A 15,441-nucleotide genomic window follows, 5' to 3' on the forward strand; every position below is an offset into this window, starting at 1 on the left:
CCCATGATATCAATTTGTGTGTAGTGGTTTTTGTTTCTTGATGGAAGAAAAGACTTGAAATCCCTAGTTTGATATTCACAATTTTAACAATGGGATTTCTTAGCTCATCAATAAAACAAAAATAGATCTTTAGTGAGAGAATCCTCTTTTTTTTACTAATAATACTAATCAATTCCTTCGCTTTTTCATTGTACAGTGGCTGATTAGATGTTTCATCTTCAAAGAACTGATAGTCACAGAGGGAGGTGAAACAGATGATTTACTCAAGCTGTCCCTTTTATCAGGGAAACAAAGTACGCATGTCCTTGGCTTTCTTCCAGTACCGATTTTACTTCCAACCTTTGCACATTGAAGAGTTTCTGTTTTCCCTCAGCTGTCACAGACATGCTTTCTCTGTCATTACGTCAAACATTACGGGTGAGTACATTTTTTGTATTAATGCATTTATTTTAGAGCTTTTTTAAATGTACACACAGATTCACTTGTATCTGCATCAGGAGATCCCTCACCCCACTCCTATCCGCTATTTTAACTAAATCACTTTTTACTGCAAACTAGGTCAGCTTGTCACCCAATATCACCTCAGCCATGATAGAAATGTCTGGTTTGTATTCGACTTTGTTGTTGTGTTTTCAAATTGTCAGTCCAGTTGCATAAGTTTCACTTTGTTTATCTGATACAGTAACTACAATTATTTCAGGCTGTCAAAAGAGAAAAGAGTGCTGCTGTTTGTCCCAGAATATTTGAAGTAATGTAGACTGTTCACCGGCTTTATGCAAGACTTAATTTACCCACGGCTTAGAAACATGAACAAAAAAGATAAAAGGAGACCTGTTTGAACATTTGTAAATGCTTGAACAGTAATATCTCTATTAGGCCAAAGTAACACTTAGTTACGTAACTGTCATGCAGCCACAAGCTGCCTTCAACAAACAAGACCCTGATAAATAAGTCACTGCTTGTGTGGCCAGCCCACATTATTTCATGTCCAAGGTTTTTCATAACTGCTCCACTGAATAGCACATTTGTTTTTTCACTGCCTTTCATTTAATGGATTGTTTAGAACATCAAAAGGCACATTATTTTAACTCCCTTGTTTCCTAACCGCTGGTGCAAAGTATTATAATTTTGAGTGATGAAAGTGTTTTTGCACAGGCTCACTCTTCCTGAGGTTTTCAAAAGACACCAAAGAAGCAATCTCGGAAAACAACAACAAAAATGAACACTTTTTTTCTGCACAGACAGTTTATAGCACAATGGAGAGTTTTAATAAAATCCTCTGACACGGTGTTTGTATCCTCATAAAAGTTTTTATTAACTACACTGAGACAAGTTTGTTGCACCTTTTTTTCAGGCTCTTCCCAAACAGAGAACTATTTTACAACTATCGTTTAAGAAGTGGACATTTAGGTGTTAGCTGAAATGATAATGTTTTCTTGTGTGCCCATCCACCAGCCCCTCTTCCTCAGGGCTTCAGGATGTTTGGGCCGAGAGGGGCAGGTGACAGCAGAGTCGTGCAGACGAGGCCTCAGCAGTGCAGGCGGGTGGACGGGACAGGACAGCCTGGCCCAGGACGACCCGGAGATGTGGAGTCTTCTGCAGCAGGAAAAGGACAGGCAGTGTCGGGGACTGGAGCTCATCGCGTCAGAGGTAAAGAGGAAAGAGACAGAAGCAGTGGAGTGGAACTATAAAGTGAAAGAACAATAGAGATTCATTGTAAATATAATAAAACAATAATAGAGAGTTGGGGTGATCCCTTGGAGGATTTGGCTGACGAGGAAATAACTATTGACTGTAAACTCTCCGCATTGAATGTTGTACACACAGCAATAGCACAACACGACCTCAGATTCATTATTAAAATGCAATATGATTAGTTCCCTCCTCTTTCCTTTTTTTTCTAAATAGTTCTGTATGTTTGCTTCTATGAATCTGTAGTAACTATATTCCTACAACACATGGGGGCTGCGTAACTCTGCCTAACCCTGTGTGACCCTCTCAGAAAAAGATACAATGGAGATCAAAATTAGAGAACAACATGTTAAATATTGATTTGTTCTGAAATACTGTTATTTTTTACTGTTCAGAATTTGATAGAATATCAGCTGTGACTATATCACTGATGTAGTAGCATGCTTTTTTAAATAACAAAGGAATTTTGTGTAAAATTAGAGAACAGTAATCATTGTATTAGAAGAGAAGATTCAAACAATGTTTTCTCAGGGCTGTAGAATTTAAAATTAATAGGAAGTGTAGAGGCCCTTGCTTTGAATGACTTCAGCTCATCTGCGCCCACAGGACCTCACTAGTTTCTCACTCTTCTCTGGTTTGATCTTGGTCCATTCTTCTTGCAGTCTCTTCCACAGTTCGGTAACAGTAGTGGGTTTCTTAGCAATTTCTTGCCAAGGATTTTCCAGAGATTCTCTATGGGGTTTATATGTGAACTCTGGGCTGGTCATTTCATTGTTTCAATATTCTGAGCTTCAAGGAACTGTGTAACCCGTTTTGTAGTGTGACAGGGGGAATTGTCTTGCATGAAAACTGCAGCTGATTGGTTGGATAGATAGATAGATAGATAGATAGATAGATAGATAGATAGATAGATAGATAGATAGATAGATAGATAGATAGATAGATAGATAGATAGATAGATAGATAGATAGATAGATAGATAGATAGATAGATAGATAGATAGATAGATAGATAGATAGATAGATAGATAGATAGATAGATAGATAGATAGATAGATTGATCTCCAGTGTATATCCGGACTGAAAAAAACAGCATTTAAATGCAGGTTGAATTTAAACTGTGATAAGCCATGTCCATTAGTCAGGTGAGGAGGAGGATTCAATGTGACTGTGTAAATATTTGTTCAGTATCTTGCATTACACATAGTGTGTGTGTGTGTGTGTGTGTGTGTGTGTGTGTGTGTGTGTGTGTGTGTGTGTGGTGTGTGTGTGTGTGTGTGTGTGTGTGTGTGTGTGTGTGTGTGTGTGTGTGTGTGTGTGTGTGTGTGTGTGTGTGTGTGTGTGTGTGTGTGTGTGAAATTGATAGAGGAAAAACAGGTGTATTTTGACACACAAACAGGATTGCTGTACAGCATCTCCAGAAGCCAGAATCCAGTTCTCGGGTGTATTTCCTTTATCTTATTTGCTTGTTCAGTTCAGATTATTAGTAAATGAGGTTGTGCCAGAATATGATTTCAAAACAGAAACCAAACTGAACATAGTACTCGACGAACATACATTAAACATTCAATTATCACTCAACCATTATGGAAGTTTGCGGAATTCATGGAAGACTTTCTCAGCCGCAAAGATAGTTCACAGTTAATGAATGAATGAATGATTGCATTAAATGTATAAATTAATATCATCTGTGCAATAATCGCAGTATGTGCATATAAACCGTTTAATAGTGAGCCTAGAAAGTGTAGTTCATTATCTGCATGAAGTTTGGTGTGAAGGACGTTTGGTTTAAAATCGTGCTTTGTCAATTCTACATGATGGCAGCTGTTCAAACTGTGAATAAAGGTGATAAAACGATGTTGCCAATTATCTTTTGTGATTTCCTGTCGACAGAGGTGTTAACGATCGCAGTATGTTAGTCAGAAAGCAAGAAGATCAACTTAAACTGCAGAGGAGACTCCTTCGGCAGTGTAACCACAAGTCACCAGAGATATAGTTTCTAGAATTTAACTGTTTTCTTCAGAGAGTTTTCCCCCGCGCAAGTCAGTGATTCCATCTAAGTGGAAGCTGTGGGAAAAGACGAGAGCTTTTTTATTCTTCTGTTCTCTAGCAATTATGAATCCACAGCACTATCAGTCACAATGACATCTGAAAGAATTTCATCTTCTTGTGCATGTGCTGTCAGTCATTCGCAGCTGCAGGCTGACTCCCAATGGAGAGCCACCATTTTGTGATCCCATTAGGATCCCCCACTGATTTCTACCATTGATCTCTACATTTTAAGTTGAGACAGAGGAGGAGGGGTGATATTGTGTGTGTGTGTGTGTGTGTGTGTGTGTGTGTGTGTGTGTGTGTGTGTGTGTGTGTGTGTGTGTGTGTGTGTGTGTCTAGAGATAGTGTTTTGAAATGTCACAGAGAGAGTTTTGTGTCACATGGGGGACTGATTTTAAGTCCCACTGGAATGATTGAGGGATCCCTGAACAGTGACAGGTTTATTATAAAAATAAGGCAGAGGGGGCGGCTGAGGAGGCCAGAGAGGGAGACAGAGGAGATAAAAAAAAGTGACTGAGCCGGGGAAAAAAATAATTTACATTAATTTTCCTTTTTTTTCACCTCCATCTCTCGTCTGTCTCTCAAGTGTCTTTGGGAGATTTGATCCTCACAAGGATTCAGCAGTTAGATTTCTCTTCTAATTTGACTCTGTGGCACCACTTATATTTGAACCTTTTGTAAGCTTTATACAAAAAAATCAACACATTAAAACAGATTTGATTATCCTTCTCTGACTCTGGGATGTGTTGTATTGTTTTTATAATTGGTACATAGAATAGAAATCCTTAACTATTGTTCTTATACTTCATATTGAATAATACGTTTGGACTGTGTAGCTGTGCTGAAAAAGAGCAAACCTTCTCCAGGTAAATAAAGGTTATATTTGGTGACAGTGTTGTGGATCTACGAAAGTACAGTGTGTGGCTGTGGATCCTGACACAGTGCTTGTTTGTTTGTCTTGTCAGAACTTCTGCAGCCGTGCTGCACTCGAGGCCCAGGGCTCCTGTCTGAATAACAAATACTCTGAGGGATACCCAGGACAAAGGTATTGAGAAGAGCAATGCACTTTCCAAAATATGTTGTTACAATTATGTACAAATTTTTTTTTGAATGCATATGATGCAATTCAATATAATATCATGCAGTACTGTAGAATATAATTCACTATTATATGGTACACTATGACCCCATATGACATATATGAAATGATATGGCACAAAACACTACAATACATAACAATATAATACGTAGCGATACAATATTTAACGATACGATACAATACAATCACGCTACAATACGCATGATATAATACGCAACGATACAATACGCGGCGATACAATACGCGGCGATACAATACGCGGCGATACAATACGCTGCGATACAATACGCTGCGATAAAATACGCTGCGCTACAATACGTGGCGATGCAATACGCGACGATACAATACGCGGCGATACAATACGCTGCGATAAAATACGCTGCGCTACAATACGTGGCGATGCAATACGCGGCGATGCAATACGCGGCGATACAATACGCTGCGATACAATACGCTGCAATACAATACGCGGCGATACAATACGCTGCGATACAATACGCGGCGATACAATACGCGGCGATACAATACGCGGCGATACAATACACAACGATACAATACACAACGATACAATACGCGGCGATACAATACGCGGCGATACAATACACAACGATACAATACACAACGATACAATACGCTGCGATACAATATGCGGCGATACAATACGCGGCGATACAATACACAACGATACAATACACAACGATACAATACGCGGCGATACAATACGCGGCGATACAATACGCGGCGATACAATACACGGCGATATAAAACATGCATATACAATACGTTACAATATATAACAGTACAAACTGATACAATATGATACTTTCTAATCCTAATCAATGCATTTTGTCTTCCTCAGGTACTACGGAGGTGCAGAGATCGTAGACCAGATTGAGCTGCTGTGTCAGAGGCGAGCCCTCACCGCCTTCGGTCTGGATCCAAATCTGTGGGGCATTAACGTCCAGCCGTACTCTGGATCCCCTGCTAACTTTGCAGCCTACACATCTGTACTGAAGCCTCATGACCGCATTATGGGCCTGGATCTTCCTGATGGAGGACAGTGAGTTGTACTCAGATATATAGAGCTTATGATAACACTGACTAATAATGTAATAACTCACATTCTTGTGATTCTTACAAGATGTTACATAAAATAGAACATATTATAATTTCCGGGTATATACATAATATGATGTTGTGCCATCACTGTTATTTAGTGCAATTAGGTGGACATGTTATTGATATTTTTTGACAGGTATTATGTTATGAGTTGCTACAGTTTTGTTAAATGTGTCTTGGATTGTAAGACTTTGCCTGAGTGGTTTTGACATTTTCCTGCATGAAACTGGATGATTTTATGGAACTCAATGTCAAGAGGAATTAATGTAGATGACAAAATATAATTCACACAGTCTGGAGTTGTCAAAGCATACCACCCTCTTTCTTTGAACTACGGAAGTGTGGAAAATGTTAATGATTTTTTTCAAAACTGACATACACATCTGAGTCATACCTACAGTATATCTGCTGCAGGCTTAGGGATGAACTTTTATATGCCTGACACTACATGTACTGTATATAAAACTTATATGATGGTTGGCAGGGGTACAGTTACTGAAGGTACAGAAGGATTTGATTTTATACAAATGGATACAAATATTTCATATATTTACAGTAGCATATAACAAAAGATAGCAAAGAGAGGGACGATACACACTAATACACTAAGTTACAACATGAAACAGCCTTTTAGTTCTCAAAGTCACAATATAATAAAAGGAAGGTCTAGTCTTTACATGAGCAGAGGAATTGTAAATATTGTAAAAATGTTCAAACTACTTAAGCAGCAGCAACTAAAGAGGAGCTGCAGATGAGAGGATGCAGGCAGTGGGAAGAAGGTGTTTGAAGCACCACAACTACAGAAGTCAGTTTCACAGAAATGATTCTTTACCATAGTTAGTTACATAAATAATTCTGATCATATGGAGAATAAATAAGGTTCTAAAGAGGTCAGAATAAGTTCACAGTGCTGCAAAGGGAACTCGCTGAACTTCTGGGATGCACACTTAAATTTTAAATTTAAATTTTCTTTCTTTTTCCCCCTCATTTCAGCCTTACACACGGCTACATGACAGACACCAAGAGAATCTCGGCCACCTCCATCTACTTTGAATCGATGCCTTACAAGCTGGATGTGAGTAATTTGGTTGACTTTTTGTAAATAGAAATTGTATTTCAAACCAAAATTGTCAAAGAGAAATCAGTGAGAAAGCATTTACTTTACCTGAAAAACAATTAATTACAAGATACTTACCGCTGAATATCATGTGTCGCTCCCCTCTATCTTCCTGTTGCATCTCAGCCCAAAACAGGGCTGATAGATTATGACCAGCTGGAAAAGACCGCCCGACTCTTCAGACCCAGACTCATCATAGCAGGAACCAGCGCCTACGCTCGCCTCATTGACTACTCTCGCATAAAGAAGGTACCTCTTGTTTTGTAAAAAAGTAGTGGTTAATACATAGCTATCATAGCTGTTTATTTTATTTATTCACCAACGAGAGAAAACAAGCTGAAGGAATGATGAATGAATATGAAATAATGTGTCTGACTGTGTGTTTCAGCTGTGTGTGGAACTTAATGCCTACCTGCTGGCAGACATGGCTCATATCAGCGGCCTTGTGGCAGCAGGTGCTGTTCCCTCTCCTTTCCAGCACGCTGACCTGGTCACCTCCACTACCCATAAGTCCCTGCGTGGAGCAAGGTGAGGGCCTGGATGTTGTGTGTGAATGATCTTTTCACTTGTACCATAATATGTGTTAATGATGGTCAGGTCAGAATGTAACAAATTTACGTGATGTGACCATGAAACCGCGTTGCTTTGTATTGCACAATACAGCATAATAAGCTGGGTATGCTTGCCTTAAATCAAGTAAAACATTTTAATGGGACATTTCGGGTAACGTGCATTCGGTTTTCTCTCTCCTCTCTGCAGGGCAGGTCTGATCTTCTACAGGAAAGGCGTGCGGTCTGTGGATAAGAAAGGTCGGGAAGTGACCTATGACCTCCAGGACAAGGTGAACTTTGCCGTGTTCCCGTCACTTCAGGGAGGACCCCATAACCACGCCATTGCAGGAGTGGCCGTCGCCCTCAAACAGGTCCAAATATCAACATAATATCATTGATTTTCAAGAATAGAAAGCAAAAAAAAAAAAACGAGAGAGAAAATCCTTTGAGAAAACACTATGCAGAACATTTTCAACTCCAGCTTAGTTTCAGCAGCTCATGTTTAAAACATACAAGTCATCCGGAGCGTCCTGATCTGGTCTTTGTCGTTCATGCATCATTTCTGTCTCTGCAGGCTTCCACTCCTATGTTCAAACAGTACATCGCTCAAGTGATGCTGAATGCCAAGTCCATGGCTAGTGCTCTGCTGAAGAAAGGTTACACCCTCGTGTCAGGTACTGAGGGAGCCGAGGCGTGCTTTTTAAGGATAAAGACACACTTCATGTTTTATTTACACACCACACATATTCGTTTAGACATAAGAAGTTTGTTCATGTGTTTTTGTTTTGTTTTTTATTGATTATGGAATTACATTTTACCAGTTAAAAGTGATTAACAGTAATTTAGTAATTTTGAATTTAAAGTGTAATTCCAGCGTAAAAGCATCCCATGGTCTTTTTCCGCATAAATCAAATAAGCCATTGAGACAGTTTTTTTTCATTGATCATCTATTAACAGAGAAATCCCAGATAGTCGCTAACAGCTCGACATGGCTTACAGTGATTAGCTCGGGGCAGAGCGCTGAACCATCCAAAAGGCTTTTTTAACCCCATATTCAAACCTCCTTGAACTGAACTCTGTAATCGTACAAACTGCCTCTCAATACGGAGGTAGCCGGCTGCTAAGGCTTGTAAAACAGTCTCTTTTAATAATCTCTGGGTTCGCTAACTACATTGTTGATGTTTAGTTTTATGTGTAGGGATTGTTTCCATGCTACTGTCTGGGTTTGTTGTTATTTTGAGCAACAATAGTGGTTAAAAAAGCCATTTTGGATGGTGATCATCTAAATGGCTTATTTAATGCGGCGAAAGACCGTTGGATGCTTTTTGCGCCAGAATTAAACTTTAAGTAATACTGCATTTACTGCAGAGTACCTGATGCAATTGCTTTTCTTATTTGCTCCATCCTAATGTCAATTCTGTTTTCAAGCCTTTGGAAAAGCTCATGTAACCTTCACTTGACAGAGTGGGGAGGGGGTGTGTTCGGGGGATAATATTAAGAATTTTCCCCAGAGCTGAACTGAATTTATGTAATAAAAATGAATAAATCTCTCCCCTCCTCCTCCTACCAGGTGGAACAGACAACCACCTGGTCTTGGTTGACCTGCGACCCCGCGGGATGGATGGGGCTCGAGCTGAGAGAGTCCTAGAGCTGGTGTCCATCACCGCCAACAAAAACACCTGCCCTGGAGACAAGAGCGCTCTCACCCCAGGAGGACTCAGGCTCGGTACTCAAATGAGTAGATTTAAAGCATGTACAGGATGTGTTGCTTAACTTATTATTGTCGGTGTAGATCTGCAGGAGTGGAGGTTGTTTGGGCCAAATATGTCAACCGGTCTGTCAACTTATGATACCGAACCCTTTCTCGTCCCTCTGTGTCTGTCTGTAAATGTGTCTGTGTCCATTGGTCTGTCAGTGAACCTGTCAGCAGTCTCTCTCTTAACTTCGCCGTAATATTTAATAATAATCTTGTTTCTTACAGGAACTCCGGCTCTCACCTCCAGACAGCTCAAGGAGGCAGACTTTGAAAAGGTTGTGGAGTTTATTGATGAAGGGATTCAGATCGCACTGGATGTTAAGAAGAAGACGGGTGAGAGAGGAGGAAGAGTTTGGGGTTGTTGACATGTTGTTGGTTGAGAAAGCTTTCTAATGCTTTGTGGCCAAGATGAACCAGTAATAATGTGTTCAAAAATGACATAACGATGTGCATCAAAGGGAATAATGTTATTTCTAAACATTTTAAGACTTTAAAATTATTTTTTTCTGAAAATCCTTTTATTTATAGAAATATACACTCAGTTTCCATTTTTTTAATGCAGTATAATACAACAGTCCTGCAATAAATGATACCGTCATGAAGGTTCTTGTTGAAACCGTTTCAGAGAGGTGTTGATTCAGCTGTATGCTCATTTTGGAGAATGTAGTTTGTGAGGCTGTTGAATTGTACTGCATTAGATATAGAAGTTGATGCTTTTATTTAGCCTACCCTCATGGATATAAATGGGGTGGACAAAATAATAGAAAACATCATCTTCAGCCCAACCCCAATATTTTTGTACAGTCCCTAACTTTCCAGCATATGCCAGGCATGTTTTTACAGCACTAGATGATATTTTGTAGTCAGATTTATAAAATCTAATGTTTTGATTCCTCTTTCTCCCAACAGGAAATCTAGCCAACTTCAAGTCGTTCCTGCTGGAGGACCAAGAGACAGTGTCGCGCATCGCAGAGCTCCGCCAGCGGGTGGAGCTATTCTCCAGGCCCTTCCCCATGCCCGGGTTCACTGACCACTAATTACAGCACTCACAGAAAGGCAGTTTCCCCACCACTTTGTGGACATTTCCTGTATTACTCCTTCAATGTAATAGTCTTTCAATAATGTTTCCATGGAAACAAGCGTTGTTTCAACACACTGTCAGTTGAAACTTGTGTAGCACTGCACAACATCTGCGGTCCATTCTGTCACATTTCCATATCCACTAATGACATCACTGTATATCCATCATGAAAATGCAATACGATGTATGAAAGATAAATAAAAAGTCCCATCATACAACTTGCTAGATGATGCAGATATTTTGTGTGTTTATTTATTGATGTATTTGTCAGCAACTATAACTATAAGGCTGTTGTAATAAGAGAAAATGAATGCTATAGTAGAACATAGTTCAGCTAGTTTTCATTGTATTAGCAATCCATTTGTGTGGACAAGTTATTACACTTGACAACCTATTACGGTGATGTGCAACATTCTTATGGGCTGCTTTAGGAAATGCAGACGTTTGATCTTACGACATATGAATTTGTTTCGTGATGGCAAGTTATGATGAGGTTTATAATCATGATGCTTTCCGTTAAAATGTCAAAAACATCCCATGGTCTTACATACATCAAATAAGCAACTGAGACAGAGAAATCCGGGAGTTGCTAACAGCCGGGCGTGGCTAACACTGATTAGCTTGGGGCATTACAAGGCATTAAAATGGCTTTTTTTTAACCGCTAATACTGCTCAAAATAACACCAAACCTCTGCAGTAGCAGGATAAGCCGAAGCTACAACAACGTAGTTAGTGAACCCGGAGTTTATTAAAAGAATGTTTTGAAAGACTTACCAACTGGCCACGGTACCAGCTCCTCTTGTAGTAAAGTCCATTCAAGTCCATTACCAAATGCAATCCAAAAGGAAGGAGCCCATTGATGATTTGTTTTTTGTGTAAGGACTCTTATCATGCTACTGCAGAGGTTTGGTGTTATTTTGAGCAGTATTAGCGGTTAAAAAAGCCATTTTTATGCCTTCACCGTACTGCCCCGAGTTAATCAGTGTTAGCCGGTTGTTAGTGACTCTACCGGATTTCTCCGTTAATAGTTACTCGCAAAAATCTGTCTAGATGGCTTATTTGATGTATGTAAGTGTAAGTGTAAGATGCTTTGCAGTGGCCTAAAGATGTTACAGAGTATGTTATCTTCAAGTTAATACGTCAACAAGTTCTATTTCTTTTCCACTTCTCAGTCTGTTATTTGCTGCCCTGAGCCTGAAAGTCTGTAAGTGTTTAAGGTATTTGGCTTTTTGCCGCTAAGCTCTTTTTAGAGCCCTTATAGGCTTTGTCCCAGGGCAGGAAGTTTACAGCAGCTGTTGGAAAATGAACAAACGCTCAGTTTACACTCGCAAAACCACAAACTAAAGGGAGAAGCCCTTAAACAGTGCAAACTGTGTTTTAGGCTCTTTTTTTGGTATAACACACTGATATCGTCTTCTATACCTTCACTTTGACTTCTATTGTAAGGGAATTGTGAAGAAATGTTCATATACAGTAGATATCTGTTTTTCCCTGCAATAAAAACTGATCCTCAATGCTCACAGCATTTCATGGGCTCTCTGTTGTCACTTGCGTTGGTCTTATGAATAATACTGTCATGTAACACACATGCATTGGTTAGAGAGACAGATGATTTATGTGTACAGTGGACAGAGGGAGGAGACTGTTTATAAACACTGACCCGTGTTAAGCTGCTGGAATTTCCTCCGGTCATTTCCTCTCACTGTCAACTTCAGGGAACAGAAAGAGAAAATAAAAGCTGATCTTTAGACAGTGAGAGATCTGACATGGAGATGGTCAAAGCCAGAGCTTTGATATGTTTTCGGGGAGCTTCAGACGCCTGATTTGTCCGATGGAGACTTCTTATCTCCACTCGAGAGCTAGTTTTGTTTTCTAAGGGAATTAATTGTGTCACAACTTCAATTAAAATGAACTTCTTTGCATGAAGTTCTTACTTCTTTTAATACCATTTATGTTTTTTGATAGTTTCTCTTTATGTCACCTTGCTACCCATCTCATCTCATCTCATCTTCATCCGCTTATCCGGGGTCGGGTCGCGGGGGCAGCAGCTTTAGCAGGGGACCCCAAACTTCCCTTTCCCTTACCCCACATTACATAATACTAATAAACAGAGCATTATGCAACAGTCCTTAACTGTCCTCACAAAACTTGATTTTCTATTTATTTAAACCCTTCCTCACCCAATTGCTGCAGTCAGATCTGAATAATCCCAGATAAAAAAGAGCTTGCTTTCTCTTTCTTTCACGCTGGGATGACATTTTGTCGTATTTTATTTTGATGTATTTATTTCTTATTCTGAAAGGAAAGTTTCTTTTATAAAGCAGCTTTGCAACATGAAGCGCTGCTGCCGCTGCCTATTGGGGCGCCTCATATTTATTTCACTGAAGAAATGAATGGACTTTTGTTTGGTGTCAGACGTCTTTTGAGTCCTGCTGGGCTTTTCAGTCTGTCCTCCAGTTTTTCAGTTGAAGGTTATTGCTTGAGTTTGTGCCAGAGGAATGTGCCCCTTCCACGGTGACCGGACAGCTGAATCACAGGTCAAGGTTCAGGGAAGCTCTCACAACTCTGTCGTCAGAAAACACACACGAGGACACACACACGTAGCATCTCAACACAAATAACGACTCATCTGCTTCATCGCTGCTTGTTTCTCATGACCTGACAACTTCTTTGACGCAGAGTGCATGTGTGTGTTTGTGCATGTGTGTGTGTGTGAGAGAGAGAGACAGAGAGAGAGAGAGAGAGAGAGAGCAAGAGAGAGAGAGAGAGAGAGAGATTAAAAGGTTTTTAAATGTCCTTTTGGGAAAATAACATGCTCCCTCATGCTCCATCATTCCAGCCCTCTCCTCATTGCCACAACAATCCCTTTAAGTTGGATGATTTTACATTTTCTTTTCTATTCATTTGATCTTTTTGTTGTTTTTCTACGGGGAGGATATGAGATGAATATAAGCACATAGAGTCGGAGGAGGTTTGAAGGTTTCTTAAAAGGATAAAACAAAAGTCTCACCTCCACTGAACAAAGCCAAAATCCTGTCAATTTAAAGGTTTGCTTTTAATTTAATCCTTCAGAAGAAGCAATGGTGTTACTGAAAAAGTTAAGAGGAAAATAAGGGAGGTATAAATACTGTATCACAATATGTCATATCATAGGGATTAGGGATTGACAAATCCTGTGATGATGGAAGAAGTTATGTTTAGTATGAAGCCCACATTCTCTGTGTATGTGTGTGATGATAACCAGTTTCCTCCTCTTCATCTGCATCTCTTTTTAAAGACAGACGTGGATTTACACTGGAGATAAAAATTAGAAAACAAGTTATTAATACTTGATTTATTCTGATATTATTTATTTTCTATTGTTCAGAATTTGATAGAATATCAGCTGTGGCTATACCACAACTGTTCTAGCATGTTTGTTTTTTTATTAACCAAGGCACTTAAACAAAAACCTTTACTGAAAAAAAACACTGAGCAAAAAATAATAGAGCAGTGTGAGAAACTAGTGATGTCCTGTGGGCACAGATGAGTTAGAAGTAAAAGTTAGAAGTAAACGAGAGAAAGAGTTTTCGCCTGATTCACCCGTAAGTAAAATATGCTCGTGTCTGAAGTGGGAGACAGTGGTACCTGGATGTGAACTGGTGTGTGTGGGAGTGTGTGTACACTCTGTGCTCTGCTGTCACACATCAACGCCACGCTGGGGACTGCTCAGCATCCTGCCACTGCTGTCGCTGATCAAAGGCACAGGACTGCTGTCACACACACTGGTGCATAAAGATAAACACGCACGCACACCAATCAGGCTGCAAAGTGACAGCTGCACTGCCAACAGATGGATCTGTTCCATCAGAGTTACTGAATGTGTGTTTTTATCTTCAGAGGTGGAAAAAAGATCTGTATCTGAGTCAGTTCCATGCAGGTGGGTGAGGAAAGTCAAGGTGCAGATTGGCGACAATCACTCTCATCTAAACATGAAACAGACAGTTTGTTTATTGAAAGAATCCAGCCCAGTTTATCCATCTCTGGCTTTTTCTTACCATAACTTACACAGTCATTGCTGAATTTAGTGGCTGCTAAAACAACAGTCGTGTGCCAGTAATGAAGAAACACATGTAGACAACTCACATTCATTTTACCATCAGTGCTCTGCAGCAGACCAATTAAATTCAAAGGTTGGTAAAGCTTTATACTTGCAGGACAAACAGGAATACATACAACTTTTCAGAGATGATGACATGCTGTTGGTTTTGACATTTACAAGTTGACGATTGAAGTGTTTGTAGGCTTGAACTACAAATGATGTATTTGTGCAGTTCATTTTTGGATGCATGCTGTGTAGTTTAACATTATCAGTGTATCTTTGCCCTCTGTTACAGGCAGCTGTCTGGCTCCATTTATATCTGTGCAGTCTCCAAACAATTAGCATACTCCTGAAGCTTACTTGCATCATCCACCGCGGCTTTTGGGAGTCTGATAATTGATTTTCATAGCTAACAGAAAATAGAAACAAATGGATGCCTGAAACATTCAAAATAACACACTGGAATTTCTAAAACAAAGCAGCATGCAGAATACATGCATCAGTAATCTGGGATGTATCCCTTAATTGTATAAATTGGGTTGAAAATGTAATACTTGCATGGTGCAATACGTGCATTTATAGTTTGTGCATATATGTGTGTGTGTGTGTGTGTGTGTGTGTGTGTGTGTGTGTGTGTGTGTCATATCTCTCCTGAATGAGTGTAATTATGTAGAAATACTAAATTCAACTCAAGGATCTATTCGCTGACAATCCTGGTCACATTTACCAGATCACCAGCTGCTATGCAAACATCACACAGGCACAGAGACACTAAGGGGTTACTGATCCTGATCTAGGATCCATTTCACCTTCCACCTGCAGTGAAGATGTCAAGAGGAGAGGGGGAGTGAATCTGACCCTAGATCAGGATTTTCCATTATGCTTTTCCACTCT

General features: G+C 39.8%; 1 protein-coding gene across 1 annotated transcript; it reads left to right on the top strand.

Moving 5' to 3' along the window:
- Positions 1–345: 345 nt before the first annotated feature.
- Positions 346–10,422, top strand: LOC310952155 (serine hydroxymethyltransferase, mitochondrial-like; the record flags this gene model as incomplete). Its single annotated transcript, XM_083920662.1, has 12 exons — positions 346–417; positions 1,456–1,650; positions 4,709–4,788; positions 5,702–5,902; positions 6,955–7,036; positions 7,205–7,327; positions 7,467–7,606; positions 7,838–8,000; positions 8,204–8,303; positions 9,200–9,355; positions 9,611–9,718; positions 10,295–10,422. Exons 1-12 carry the CDS (start codon positions 385–387, stop codon positions 10,420–10,422), a joined length of 1,509 nt encoding a protein of 502 aa, XP_083776788.1. The 5' UTR covers positions 346–384.
- Positions 10,423–15,441: the final 5,019 nt, after the last annotated feature.

This window comes from Echiichthys vipera (assembly GCF_963691815.1).
Source record: "Echiichthys vipera genome assembly, chromosome: 9".
Classification (NCBI taxonomy): Eukaryota; Metazoa; Chordata; class Actinopteri; order Perciformes; family Trachinidae; genus Echiichthys; species Echiichthys vipera.